We start from the raw sequence: 15,513 nt of genomic DNA on the forward strand, positions 1-15,513 counted from the left end.
CAGAATATTTGTTGAGATTTTCTTGATGGAATTCTTGGAGGAGTATCTGGAATAATTGTTGGAGGAATCTTTGAAGGAATTTCAGGAGAAATCGCTTAAAGAATCCCTGGAAAATCCTCCGAAGGAATCATTGGAGCAATTCCTGAAAAAAAAAACCTGGAAAAGCTCCTGCAGGGCTGCTTGGATCTCCATAAATTAAAAACCCAGTAAAGATTTTACTGGAGGAATCTAAGGTGGCATTCTAGCAGGAGCATCTTGCGATTTTTTTAGAGGAACCACTGTGGAGATTTTTCACCAAGAATCCTTGTATTCGTGGAGCGCTATCGGAACCGGTCTAAAATCTGGTAGCGATTAAATGTTCTCCATGGAGAAATTCCAGGTGGGATGCTGGAGAAATCGCTATAGGGAATACTGTAGAGATTATCTGGGCGGAATTTCTGGTAAAATCTCTGAAAAAATATTCAAAGAATTTCCTGGATAAATCTGTGGAAATCTGCCTGGAGGCTTTCCTGTAGATCTTTCGGGATGAATCTTGAAGAAATCTATGGAGATATTCCTGAAGGATTTCCTTGAGCCCAATTTTGTTTTCGATCAAAAGTTATAATTTATCAGCGATACAACGTCTTTTTACTTAGAAGAAGACGGGGTAAGACCGCCCGCCTAAGCAATTTAATTCATATGTCAAAATCAAGAATCAATAAATCCTTTTTCGACGCAGCATTAGGCATGATCAAAAAATATCACAAGTGTTGTATTTCTAAAAAATATTTATTTCTTGAAGCTTTAAAAAAAGTGATGTCTTATCACGATTATTTTTAGTGACGGGGTAAAACCGCCCACCCACGGAGTAAGAGCGACCACCACGATTTTCGTACACAATTTTGCTAAAAAATATATCAGTTCCCTGTGATTCTAAAAAGTATAATGTTTTATGTATTCTGCATTGATTAACGTGGATATTGAATCATTTAAGGGTTAATTATTTCAAAAAACTTGAATATATACTTATTATTATCTTGAAACACCCATATTTTATAAATAAATATGTCAATTTGGCTTGTATTTTTCACAAAATTGATTTCATTTCACTTGAACGGTAATGTACAACTTTTAAAATGGTTTATATAGTTATTTGGTATAAATTAGGGGTGGCGGTCTTACCCCGTCAACAGTGGTCGGTTTTATCCCGCTTGCGCAAATTTCACAACTATGGCCTTGTTTCAAAGCTTAATATTTACAATTCATATTTCACTTCACCGAAGCATATTTCACATTTCTGTTAAAGCATGGACGGGCAATTTGTTAAGTTTTTCTAAAAAAATCCCTTCCGAAATCCTCAAGTGAGCATCTGTTAAATTTAGATCAAATTCAATATCGACGAGTAGAAACTTTGTTTTTGACATTTGTTATGAAAAGTTTGATGTAAATATAACACTAAATGCTTCGAAATGTCAAAAACCTTGTGTTTATGGAAAGTGCTTGGTGGACTTTTAAGAAAATTGCCATTTTCATGCCAAACTGAAAGTGGTCCGTCTTACCCCGGCGGGCGCTCTTACCCCGTCTTCCCCTATAGGTAAAAACATTAATTATGACTTACCGATTGACGCCGATTTGATATAAAGATTGGACTCGGAAAAAATGCGGCACTTTGGGTGTAACTTTTTATCGCGTGGGTAAAAATTAATGACATTTTGGGCAATACTAGTTTAGACTCTAAACTTTAGAGTGTTATGTTTATGTGTGCAAAATTTTATCGCGGGCTGTCAAGTAGTTTTCAAGATGCATTCGAAACAAGAAGAGCTACGCCTGGAAATCTAGGGCGCGGTGATCGATAATCCTGATCAGTCGTACAGATGGATCGGCAAAAGGTTTGGAATCCACCATTCCACCGTGTCCCGCGTCGTGAAGATGTTCCAGGAGACGAAGATCATCGAGCAGCGCGCTGGAAGCGGCCGAAAACCGAAAATGGAACACTCAGAGAAGGTGCGGAAGATATGGCAGAACTTTGAGAATAAACCGAACCTTTCCACCCGAGACGTGGCCAAAAAAGTCAATTCGTCGGAGTGGTTCGTCCAGCAGACCATGAAGCAGGTTGGACTACGTGTTTTTAAGGATAGGAAGGCGTCAAACCGGATTGACGAGCAAAAGGCGGTGGCCAAATTGCGTGCGCGGAAGCTGTACCATGACTGGCTGGTCAAGCCAGGCTGTCTCGTCATGGACGACGAGACATACATCAAGGCGGACACCAAACAAATCCACGGCCTCGAGTTTTTTTTGTCGGTACGCCTCGCATGGAGGCTCCGGCAAAGTTCAGGAAGAAAAAGATGAACGAATTCGCGTAGAAGTACCTGTTGTGGCAGGCGATCTGCGAGTGCGAACGGTACAGCAACCCGTTCGTTACAACCGGCACCATAAACGGGCAGATTTATCGAGAGAAATGCTTGCAGAAGCACTTACTGCTCTTCCTCCGCTCTCACCGTGCTCCCACGCTGTTGTGGCCGGATCTCGCTTTGTGCCATTACGAATTTGTAATTGTTTGTGGTACGAAACGAAGGGCGTTAATGTGGTCCCGAAAAAGGCAAACCCGTCAAATACACCAGAGCTTCGTCCGATCGAAAAGTTTTGGGCGATAATGAAGAAGAAGTTGAAGAAAAGCGGAAAAACTATCAAAACCAATGAAGCTTTGTTTTCAAAAAACTGGGAGAAATTGTGTAAGAAAGATGGGCAAAACCTCGCCCAAGATCTCATGAGCAGTGTTATAGAACTGTATGAGCATTCAGCTTGGGGGAGGGAATTCAATAAATGAATTATGCCAGAACATAGCCCTAAAAATTTGAGAAGTATCCGATTTTAAATGAATTTTTGGTGAACATTTTTGTGTTTCTCATTTTTTCCGAGCCCAGTCTTTATTGTCAATTTTTTAATTTGGCCGTATGGTAAACGGTGTATTCGGATATAATAATTTTATGTTTAGGAAGCCCAGTCGTAGCGGCAAACGCGTTCTTTTCTAGCATTTTAGCAAGCCCCAAGCTTTGGGGCATAGGTTCGAATCCCACCAGTTGAGGATCTTTTAGGGTTGGAAATTTTCTTGACATCTCAGAGCAAAGAGCATATTCATACCTGCCACACGCTAATGTAAAATGTAAAAATGATCAATTGAAAATGAAAATTATTAGTAAATATTGACATGTTTTATAACATGAAAAAAATCACCTACAAGTCGTTTACCTCACCTATCAAATATTAATACATAGATTTGGCTCAAACAAGTTTTCTCGTTTAATGTGATTTGAATTCAGAAGAGCATACGAATATTTGGTTTGGGGGAACTTTAGTGTGCATTGACCCTTACCTCCGTTCCAGTTCCGCGTCGTCCACGTTGTCGTACTGCGAGGGATGCCGCTCCCGTCTAATACTGTGCTGGCGGGTTTTGATCGGAAGGGCCGGCGGCTTATCACCGCCGCCGGATTCGCTTCCGCCAAAGACCTCATCGTTCGCCTCGATGCTACCGTACTGGTGAATGGTTTTGGAAAGACTAGCCGTTTGCAGTCGCGTGCTGCTGGTGATCTCCGTGGAGGTGGTGGTCGTGGACACAAGCTCGCCGCTTTCGCCGCTGGCCTGCGTCACGAAGGTATCCACCTTTTGATGGTGCTGCTGTTGTTGGTGATGCTGATGGTGCTGTTGGTGAATGTGGTGAATTTGGGAATTGTTGGAGGCGAAAGCAGCCGATTTGAAGGAAGTGCTACTGTTGGATTGCTGATGGTCTCGGCTGATGCGAAGCGAGTACATCGATTCAAAGCCCGACTCGTTCGAATTGCGGTTGTTCAGGTTGACTACGGAGTTGTCGGTAAGGATGGGACCGCCACCGCTTTGCAGCAGCATTCCGGAGCAGTCCGACTCGTCCCACACGCTGGAACTGTTGGCGCCGATTTGGCCCGCCAGCAACGATGACTTGTCCTGGGTGAGCGCCCGGAGTTCTTCCTCCTCGCGAGAGTGATTGAGAGCCGAGTCCAGCGAACCAGCGCTGGCACTCAGCAGACTAGAGTTATCTTCGGGGGAGCGTGACCGCAGGGACATCCGATCCAGGGCACCACATCCCAGAAAGGTCGTCGAATCCGAGTTGCAGTCGGACGTTTCGTGGAACGAGTGGTTCTTCGAGTGTTGGCTCTTTCTTTTCGGGGGCAACGGGGGCGGATCTTGGCCTCGATCCGGAAGCGGCGGTTTTGGCGGAGGACTAGAATCACGGAGAATACTTTCGGTGCTATGCGAGGCACGGACCGTTTTCAGCGAGGTCTGTTCCAGGATGTCCCGCTCCCGCGGCGTGAGCGGGATATCCGGAAGGGACGTTCGCTGACTTGCGATGTCTACGGCCGGCCTTTGGAGCGTGTTGGAAGAATTGCTACCGGTGCCACCCGCAGCTTTGTCGGAGATTTTTTCGTTGGCCAGATTGACCAGATTGTTGACGGCGTTGTCCACCAGTTCGACAATCTCCTTGACGTTTTCTTTGCTGAGCGAGGGACAGTTCTCGTTGTCGGCCGTTAGCAGCACTTCATCACAGAGTTTCAGCAGATTCCCGAGGGACATGTAGACGTGGTTGGTGGCGTTTATCAGCGCGCTGCTGTTTTCGTTCAGTGTGTAGGATTGAAGAGCTGTAAGAGGCAAGGATGTGAGATACGATATCGTACAATCGATGGAGGCAACAGACATAGGCTGTTCTAGTTTTCAACCGTTTCAGGACTGTCAGGTTTCTTTATTTGGTAGTGCAAAAAAGCTCTCAGTTATAACTGCGCAAGTACTCTTAGAACACTAAGCTGAGGCTTTATCCCAGTAGGTACGTGTTGTGATTGTTTGAATTAGCGTGTACAACATTGATAGAACCCTCAGGAGAGACTGATCAAACAAGAGGAGAATGTTGACAACGCCATGTTAAATAAAACGTTATTTCGCATTGCTGATTAAATTCGTATTTCATTTAACTCAATTAAAATGATATAACAGTACGTAATACCAATATTTACAATCTTGAGATTCTAGGATGTCTCAGTTAACTTGAAATATAAGCTTGGTCTATAGGACCTATTAGGGCGTTGATGATGTCCTTGACAACGGTAATATGTGTATATCTAACTCAGAAGGTACATTCATATTACTTCAAATTGTTCAAAGATAGTTGGACTATCCAAGACTTCAGAACAAACGATGTACTATAACTAGACCAACTTGCCCTGGTGTATCTTACTTTAGTCTTGTATATCATGATATTGATATTCCGGAACATATTGGATGTCGTAGAGAGCATTCAGAAAAATCTTTTACACAATGCTTTGCTTTTAAACTTTTAAAATGCATTCATATTGAAAAACACAAATCCCTGTGTTGGATGCGTTTAGTCGTCCTGAAAGGGTAAAAGCACCGATACACCGAACCCGCCTATGGTACGGTACGAAGATAACAGAATTCTGTTTACAACAACTACCCAAACGAGGCGATCTACCACCCTTGGACAGTGTTTGTTAATCGGAAATTGCATACTCACCCGTATGTACGTTGGCAATCAACTCCAGCACCACGGTCCCATTGCCCGGCAGCATCTCCAGCTTATTTTTCAGTATCACATCCTTGAAGTGCGTCAGAGCGTTCTTCACCTGTCTCACGTGGTAGGCCAGATCCTGTACCGGTTTGGTACTGCCGAGCAGGTCGTCCCCATGGCCCGATTTGCCACTGCTCCGGTTTCCGCTTCCGCTCCTGGGACTGTTGGGCGAATGTGATCTGTGTTTTCGGTGCCGTCGATACGATGGTGGTAACGAGCGTCGACCGGATTTGTAAAGAAAATTTTTCATATCAAGCATTAGATCCAATTTGTAGTTTCTCACTCTTTGTGCGAATGATAAAAAGAAAAAACTGAAATTGTTCAAAGTCAATTTGGTACTGATGTGTAGCTGCCTCGGCTGACTAACACCCCTGAACTCGTGTTCGCCTGAGAGGTTCTCAAAGTTCTGTTTGCTCATCTACCGTTCCGGTAGCGATTGTCGACCCCCCTAGCAATTCGCGTCTACGAAGGTAATTACCACAGTTGACCCTATGCGTGAAGCTCCGATTATTTTACATGGCAAAGCATAGGAAGTCAATTTTCAAATGCTTCTAAAAAATTCAAAACACTTTTTAATTAAATTCTGTTAAGTGTACGGGGTTAGACTATTGATCAACTATAGAATCAGCAGCATATTGAGAAAAATATATAACACTCAAAATTATATGCCTAAAATGTAGCCCATCAAAAGTATATCAACATATACTGAAAAGATTTTAAAAAACTATTGTAGTTAATTTTATATGAGTATTTGAAATTTCGCTTCCTATACCTTGCCGGGTAAAATTTTCGACGCTTCACGCATCGAGCAAACTTTTCCCAGATGGCAGCACCGTACCTTCGTACACTCGAATACCTGAAGGTAATGAACCCGAATTGCGATTCGCGACGGTCGTGACGATGATTGCCAGACCACGCTGATTGTATGTGTTGTGTAGGAAAATCAGCAAAAAAAAATAACATCACAAACGTCGTCGTCGTCGTCTCGCGTCGCGCCAAGTGTGACAACTCGACTAGCTACTAAAACAGGGTTTCCCAACGGGTGGTCCTTGGACCCCTTTGTAGCCGGGAAGCCTTTGCAGAAAGTCGTACGTTTTCATTACTAATGCATTAATATGAATGCGGATTCACTTACATCAGGGAGTTTAAGGCTTTTTGACTCACAATAGGGTATTTTCGACATGTGAATATTAAATTCAATGATATATTGTAAACCTAAACCTTTTTTGAAAACCTTCCCTTTCCCAGCACCAGAACTCTATTGACGTTCGACGTACTTGAGACAAACCGAATCATATGCATACAACAGTTAATAGAATACGATTTCAAGTCGAGTTGACAAATCGAGTCTAGTACCCGACACTGAAGATGGCCTTACAGTTGAGGTTGAAATACGCGTATCTGTCAAATGCTACAAACTCCAATTTTCAGGAGTGAGCATCCCCATGAAAAATCCAAGGAGGCCGCAGCTTCAAAAAAGATTGGGAACCACTGTACTAAAATGACGAGGGCACCGCCACCGATTTAGTGTGTCGGCCAGTTTCATTATCATCAACATCTTCTGTCGACGGCGTCGCAGTCGTCAAATGTCGAGATATGACCATTACCTACATGCCTATAGGATGCCACCGCTCACAGGGTGGCTGATCTCTCGTCGTGGCGGAACTCCATCATCATCTAATTGATTCAGGGTGGACCGGGCCATCCGGTCGAGCACCTTGACAAGTGGACAAAATCGATTCGACTATGAAGAAACTGTTCTGGAGTGGCTGTGCAACATGTTTCCCAAGCAAAATGTAATGCCATTGAATTGCTGCAGAATGTTAAATAGTCTACGATAGATACGACCTTTTCAAAAGTGGCTACTACAGTGATACCTACACACATTGAATTATCTTATCGAAAAATGGTAAGATATGCGCACTACATCACTTCAACAGCGAAGTCAAAATAAAACACAGTCATACCAAGGTAGATATCTGAAGGCGCTTTCAAATATCAGTGCATTGATCGGAAGTGCTCTATCGCGATAGGAAGCGTTCACGTTAATCTTAACGATGTAGAGACCAGTGCGCATCATACCTTCGTGCTGTGCGTACACGGATTCTCTCTGCTCTTGGGAGTTTTTTCTTAAACTACCTAAAGCAATAAAACAGTACTTTTCAGTGCTACAAAAAAACAGTACTTTTCAGTGCTAAAATTCAAAACAATACTTTTCAGTGCTACTAAACCAGTACTTTTCAGTACTATTTTTTCTACTATTGATCCCTTTACGATCCTTGTTTGGACCCGTGCCTTCGATTTTTCGTTGAACCCGTTGGCGAAAGCTAGCGGTGGTAATCCTTCTTGGACACCGTCTTGGGAAAAAACCTCTTAGGAGGTCACGTCTTCTTCCGTTTATTAACTTAACATGGCATCAACAAAAACAGACAATCTCCAATCTTTTAAAGATGGGATCGCAGCAAGCCGTGCGCGCGGGCGGCTGCGTTTTGAATTTTCTGTCACGTTTATCTCGGTTCCGCGTTTTCGGATAGTGAAAAATAGATTCGGCTGATGGTGCTATGCCACCTGAAAATTTTTTCGTGCTCTCGTTGTTCGCAATTACGCCGATATTAGCAGATGCAATGTTATCTGGATTGTAGTGCTTTATGCAACGCTAAATAGCTGCAATAGAACTGGCTGATTGTGCTGTAATCGAAGTGTATTTTTTAGCGAAGATTTTGAAGATGGCTTGTGGCGTGTAGACATAATCCCGTCGGTGCTACTCCACCCGGATTGGTTTTGTTTCGTTTGGGATAAGAGTGATTCTGACAAATTAAGAAGAAAAATCATACGGTTGTGAGATTTGAATAATTTTAATGCTTTTTTTTTAATAATATACTTTTAAAAATTGAATATATATTGAAAAACCTGTGTTAAGTGTGAAAACCGCATTCGATGATGATTATTGTGCTACGCAGAAATATTCAAACCATTCTCCATTTATTGTGTAACGAAAAGATGATGGGTACATTGCCATGCCGTTAAGTTCTATTGATATACGAAACCATTCAGAGGATGTCGATTCAAATTCCCAATAGAATCATTCAAGTTTTTTGAGGAAACGGTTTTTAACTCGGCGTTTAGACATATGAATGTATTTGGTGAGTTTGTTCCGATTAGACCACATATATTAATGCAATCTAGGCTCTTTCTGTATCATGGGGACGGGCTTATTTATTTTCTCGTTTCAGAGAGCGAGTAATGGCGCTCAAACCAAAGCTTTTTAGCTAGGGCACTAGGTGGAAATACCTGTGTCCCATCCCTGAAAGACGAACGCGCATGGAGTGACATTAACTTTCTTAGCTGCGTCACTCCCAACGATGATGAAACCATTTCATTCACACTTACACCCAATTACAAAATATATACTAAACTACACCTACACTAAATTTCAATCCGGTCACATCACTCGCTTATAGTGAATCCTAGACAATCACCTATCCCTTCATCCAACTCCTTGACATCTATGAGGGCGTCGGTGAGTCGCTGGCCTCTCTTCAAGTAGGTGTCATATCATCATTTTCCTTTCCTTTCCTCGTAACGGAGAAGATGAGCGTGGCCGGCAATGGACACTGTCATGTCTTTTCATTTCTGACTTCCGATTGGATAGCTATTCCATCCAAAATAGTTCTCCATGAGCAATTGGAATAAGAGTGTTAAAGTAACTAACATGACAGTTTTCAGTATGCAATCTACGAAATACTCCGTTACCACGCAACGCAACGCAACGCAACATGGCATCAACAAAAACAAAAGGAAGGGTGAATCTCTGAATTCACAACTTCCTTCCAAAAAAGTGGGATTTAAAACTGTCACTAAACGTGGCAAGAATGAAAGAAAGGACGTTTCTCCGGAATACGAACTTTCTTCCAAGGGTGAAATGAATAATTGTATCGAAATGAGCAATCAGTTCGATGCTCTAGACAAATTTTCCGAACACCAAATCGAAGCAGCCTCTAGCCCAGGCTCTTTGATTCAAGTGAGGAAGCAAAGAGTGCCGCCTATCGTGGTCAGTTGTTCCGAATTTGGGGGATTTAGGCTGGAGATCTTGAACTTCATTATGGGAATCAAGGTTTCCTTCCAAATCGCAAAGAAAGGAGACTGTCGCGTTTTGCCGGAAACTCTTAAAGATCGCGAACTGCTTCTCAAACATCGTGAAGAGAAGAAGCACAATTGTTTTTACATATGACGACAAAACTGAACGTTTGTTCAAAGTCGTCTTGAAAGGTCACCTGAAGAGATCAAAAATGAAATAAATGATTTACTGGAATTTTCCCCAGTCCAAGGAAAGGGCTTTCTCAAGAATATTATTTAGGTCACTTTAATAAAAAAGAACTAAATAATATTAAAGCTTTAGAAAAATCTAGACTTATGTTCGATGTCCGTGTGACATGGGAACATCACCAGAAACCTAGAGGAAATTTCCAGAACCCCATTCAGTGCCGTCTGTGCCAAATGTGGGGTCATGGTACAAAACATTGCCACATGGATGCTAAATGCATGATTTGCGGAGGTTCTTCTCACGCCAAGGACGTCTGTCCAGTGAAGAAGAAACCGATAAGTTCTTATGCGCCAATTGCAAGGGCAATCTTAAATCATTTTTTTGGGATTGCCTTTCGCGCAAGAGAGTCGTTGAGGCTCGTGCCAGGCAAACGAAAGATAATATCCGTTACGATAACGGTCGTTTCCGGAATTTGCTGGTAGAGTATCGAATAATGCTCATTTTTCAGTTAACGATCGCTTGATCATGAATCATACCCATCAGGACGATCATAATCATGCTCATTCACTAATCCGTCGGGTAGCCGTTCGAATTTTTCTATTTCAAATGTATCTACCCACGGAAAATCCTTTGCCGATATCGTAGCAGGTAATTTGAACTCCTCCCCTATTCGTACTATGAGTACCCATTCTACTTGTTTCAAATCAAATGGAAAAAAAACCCTACCGCCACAGGTAACTCCTACTCCGCTTCTTCGTCTACCGAAAATTCTAACGGAAAACCATCAAATGTACCCACTTCAAGTAATATGTCTGCCTCTGATTTTGCTTTTCGAACTGAACAATTGAATCTAATGATTGATGCAATGTTCAAAGCCACCACTATGACTGAAGCAGTCCAAGTTGGTGTAAAATTTACTAATCAAATTGTTATTGGATTATGTTTTTTCAATGAATCCAATAAATAATAATTTAAATATTGTAAATTGGAATGCTCGTTCCTTGAATGGTAAAGAGCACGAGCTGTTTAATTTTCTTACGGCTAATAACGTGCATATAGCAGTTATTACTGAAACGTATTTGAAACCTGGATCCAAACTTTTTTGTTTATCGTAATGATCGACTTGATGGGGCATCTGGGGGAGTTGCAATCATCTTTCAGAGGCGTATAAAACATCAACTGTTTTCGTCATTTGAAACTAAAGTTTTTGAAACTTTAAGTGTTTCAGTTGAAACACAGCTAGGTAAATATACTTTCATAACTACCTGTTTGCCTTTTTAATGCTCTGGACAGCAAGATAATTTGCTCCAAACTGACTTGCGAAAATTGACTCGCAATGAGTCAAAATTGTTTGTCATTGGTGACTTTAATGCCAAGCATAGGTCATGGAATAATTCTCAAAGCAATTCCAACGACAGAATTTTATTTGATGAGTGCTCTTCAAAATATTTCTCAATTCAATACCCTACATGTTTTTCCTCTTCTAGAAATCCATCTACGATTGACTTGGTCTTAACCGACTCTAGTCATCTATGTAGCCATTTTGTTACTCATGCTGATTTTGATTCTTATCATGTCCCTGTTACATTTCAAATATCCCATGAAGCGATTCTCAATCCTATCAGCTCCACTTTCAATTATTCTCGATCCGACTGTAATATATATAAAACGTATATTGACTCTAATCTTGATGTTAACATTTCTTTACAAACAAAACTTGATATTGACCAGCAGCATTGCAATTCCAAAATGTAAAGTAAAATTTGAATCCGTGATTATAGACGATGATCTTAAACTCTTCTTCCGTCTTAACGATCAACGCTTCGTCATCGTTATCATCGAAACTTCGAAAGCAGTTTTTCTGTTCAAAACTATTTTTTTTTTCAATGAAAATGTGTTCACTGCGATTCGGAGATCAGAATACAGTGAACACATTTCCCTGTAAATTTTTTTGGTTCTGAAGGAAAAAACTGCTTTTGAAAATTACGAAATCAATGACGGATCCTGCCCCCTTAAAAACGTGAGGATAAGGCAATTTCTACGCACTCGCGATCCTGCTATGAAAATTATATGGCAGGATTTGCAAAAAGAAATTAAAAAGTGATTTTCACAAAAAAAAAAAACATAAAAATAAAATTTCTCAATTGCACCCTGGCTCTAAGCCCTTTTAGAAATTATCTAAATTTTTGAAAGAACCTGGGAAGCCAATACTGGCATTGAAAGAGTAAAACAAATTATTACTAACTTATAGCGAAAAAGCCCAAAAACTTGCTATGCAGTTTTAAAGCACGCACAATTTTAATTTAGGGCTTACTAGTCCAATATAAAATTAAGTTACTCAGGACTTCGAAAACATTCTCAATCAAGAGAACGTTTTCGAAAATTCCTGGGAGACTGATTAGGAAGAAGTGAGAACTATTATCGAAAAAATAAAAAATATGAAAGCCCCTGGCGATGATGGAATTTTCTACATCCTCATCAAGAAACTTCCCGAAAGTAGCTTATCATTCTTTGTTGATGTATTTAACAAATGTTTTCAGTTGGCATATTTTCCTGACAAATGGAGAAATGCTAAGGTTGTACCAATTTTGAAACCAGACAGACCTGCAGAAGCTTCTAGCTCTTCCAACCAGTTTGCGTTCCTGCATCAGTAAACTTTTTGAAAAGGTCATTTTGAACAGAATGATGGCCCACATAAACGAAAATTTAATTTTTGTCAATGAACAGTTCGGATTCCGCCATGGACATTCGACCACTCATCAACTTTTACGTGTAACAAATTTGATCCGTTCCAACAAATCTGAAGGCTATTCTAAATATCTAATATAAACTTTAATTTTCCAACATACATTATAAGAATAATTCAAAGTTATCTGTCAAATCGTACACTTCAGGTTAAGTATCAGAACTCCAGATCTGAAAGACTTCCTGTAAGAGCTGGTGTTCCTCAAGGCAGCATTTTGGGACCAATATTATACAATATTTTCACATCTGACTTACCTGAGCTACCTCAGGGATGTCAAAAATCTTTGTTTGCGGATGACACAGGCCTCTTCGCCAAAGGACGAAGCCTGCGTGTCATCTGTAGTCGATTGCAAAAAAGTTTGGATATTTTTTCTTCATACTTGCAAAAATGGAAGATTTCTCCTAATGCTTCCAAAACTCAACTAATAATATTCCCACATAAACCAAAAGCTCTTTATTTGAAACCTTCAAGTAGACATGTTGTCACGATGAGAGGGATTCCAATAAATTGGTCAGATGAAGTAAAGTATCTAGGGCTCATGCTAGATAAGAATTTAACTTTCAAAAATCACATTGAGGGCATTCAAGCCAAATGTAATAAATATGTAAAATGTCTCTATCCCCTTATTAATAGAAAATCAAAACTTTGTCTTAAGAACAAGCTTTTGATATTCAAACAAATTTTCAGGCCAGCCATGTTGTATGCTGTACCAATATGGACTAGCTGTTGTAATACCAGGAAGAAAGCTCTGCAGAGAATTCAAAATAGAATTTTGAAAATGATTCTGAAGCTTCCTCCCTGGTATAGGACCAATGAGTTACATAGAATATCCCTTGTTGAAACATTGGGACAAATGTCAAATAAAATAATTAATAATTCAGGCAAAAATCGTTACAATCTTCCATTGCCACGATTAATGCGTTATATATTTAGGTTAAGTTAGGTTAAGTAAATTGAAAACGTGTTTTTTTCTCAACTGAACCGCTACGGCAAATGAAATGTAATATGTTGTTAACAAAATGTTAATAAAATCTTAAATTTGTTTTACCAAATTAGGATGATAGTGTTGTCTAACACAGAACACCTAGATATAAGAAACAAATGTAATATTTGGAAAAAAGAAAAGAAAAGGTGTTGCACAAAGTACAACGCGCGACTACTCGCGTTACAAAAATTCGCACGACAGCCGAAAAATACGTGAGTGTAGTGGGGTTACGATGAACAGAACCTCGAGCGCAGAACAGAACGCTGGAAAAAACAGGCGAGTCCCATAGGGGAAGTGGTGGTAAAATGAACAGGGGTTGTAAAATGAACACCGTGCCTTTTACCGAGAAAAATCAAATTTCAATGAATTTTTACCATGCACGTACGATTTAGAGCATAAATCGGTGTGTTTGGGTTGGTACGGAGGTCAATTGAAGTAAAAATATCAACGAAAACTAAGAATTTAGAAAATCACGTTTGAAAATTAGAACTGACGTAACTTTTCGCTCGGAGGTCTTGAGGTTTTTCAGTGAGGTCAATATCGTTATGATATGCTGTCAATTCTGATATTTTTAAATTTCTTTTCAAATGGGTTACAAACCTTAGGGGCGGTCCATTAATTACGTAAGACAATTTTCGAGGTTTTTCGACCCCCCCTCCCCCCATGGTAAGATTTTTTGTATGAAAATTAAAAATTAATTGTATGACGCGTAAGAAATCTCAAACCCCCCCTCCCCACATTAACCCTTACGTAATTAATGGACAGTCCCTTAATGGTTATATTTTTGGATATGCAATGAAAATTTTCAAAAATATTTGTTTTGCTCACGTTTTTTGCATGATGTTCATTTTACCACCAACAGCTGTTCATTTTACCCACATTGTGCAGGTAAAATGAACATTTGCATCGTTTTTTGCTAGCGATAAAAATATGTGAAAATTTAGCTATTTTAGTCTGAATTCGTGTCGCTGCTTGAGATAACATCTCTACCTTTGATTTTGTGCGATATAAATATGGAAATTCCTCGTTTTTCTATTAGAAACAAGATGATACCCTTAAGGTGTTCATTTTACCACCCCTTCCCCTACTTCATGCTTACCACCAGTCACCACCATTAAAAAAAATCCAAGTCCCCTCGAACTCAACTTACCTCGTCATCGTGTTCGTCGGCGTCCGTATTTGGGAGATCTTCTCCAGGAAGTCGTCCTTGAACGAACGCGCCCGCCGTGCCAGCTTGTTCCCGCGAATGCTGCCCTTGTGTCCGGAAGACCCGGGGGCACCGGGCGTAACGGCCGCCGCTTTTCCGTCACCGTTCTCGGCCGTCACAGGGGTCGTTCCACCAGCAGCAGCAGTTGCGGCGTTGTTCCCACCCCCAGGCACTGGGCTGGAGTTCGCAATCGAATTGCTACTGGCGGTGCTGCTGCCACTGTTCCGAGGGGTCGCTCCGGCCGACGCAGAAATGTTGTTCGCACTTTGACCGATTGGTCCGTTATCGCAATCTGGAATGGGAGGAAAATCGACAGGAGCGGAGAATTAGTCGAGGTGTTCGTATTTGTAGGCGAAAGTAGGGCCAGATTAAGGGAAATTTGATAAAAGTTTTAGGAACATTATGGAATTTTCGGATATTCGAATGATTTTTAGAAATCTTAGATTGATACATAATTCAACTGATCATACTGTTTTAGACATACAACAGTGCTTGGCATGGACGCATAACTATAAAATTTAAAAAAAAACTTCAATGTTCCAACATACATTGTTAGCATAATGGAAACTTCCTTGACTACCCTGGCCATAGAGTATCATCGTACTTGCCACACGATATACGAATGCGAAAATAGTAAATATGGCAATGATAGCTCTAAGTTAACAATTGTGGCAGTTGAACACTTAGCCGATAAGCATACTCTGTCCCAGTGAGGACGTAA

General features: G+C 40.8%; 1 protein-coding gene across 19 annotated transcripts in view; it reads right to left on the reverse strand.

Annotated features, from left to right (window-relative positions):
* The window catches only part of LOC5578702 (guanine nucleotide-releasing factor 2), a 256,070-nt gene that overhangs the window by 27,121 nt on the left and 213,436 nt on the right, over window positions 1-15,513 (reverse strand). For all 19 annotated transcript variants that reach the window (XM_021839408.1, XM_021839406.1, XM_021839404.1 and 16 more), the window contains 3 exons: window positions 14,736-15,084; window positions 5,537-5,769; window positions 3,353-4,649 (listed from right to left, as the gene is read on the reverse strand). In XM_021839408.1, the coding sequence (XP_021695100.1) occupies window positions 3,353-4,649; window positions 5,537-5,769; window positions 14,736-15,084 (1,879 nt within the window). The remainder of the gene's footprint in view (window positions 1-3,352; window positions 4,650-5,536; window positions 5,770-14,735; window positions 15,085-15,513) is intronic.

Source organism: Aedes aegypti, chromosome 1 (genome assembly GCF_002204515.2).
Source record: "Aedes aegypti strain LVP_AGWG chromosome 1, AaegL5.0 Primary Assembly, whole genome shotgun sequence".
Classification (NCBI taxonomy): Eukaryota; Metazoa; Arthropoda; class Insecta; order Diptera; family Culicidae; genus Aedes; species Aedes aegypti.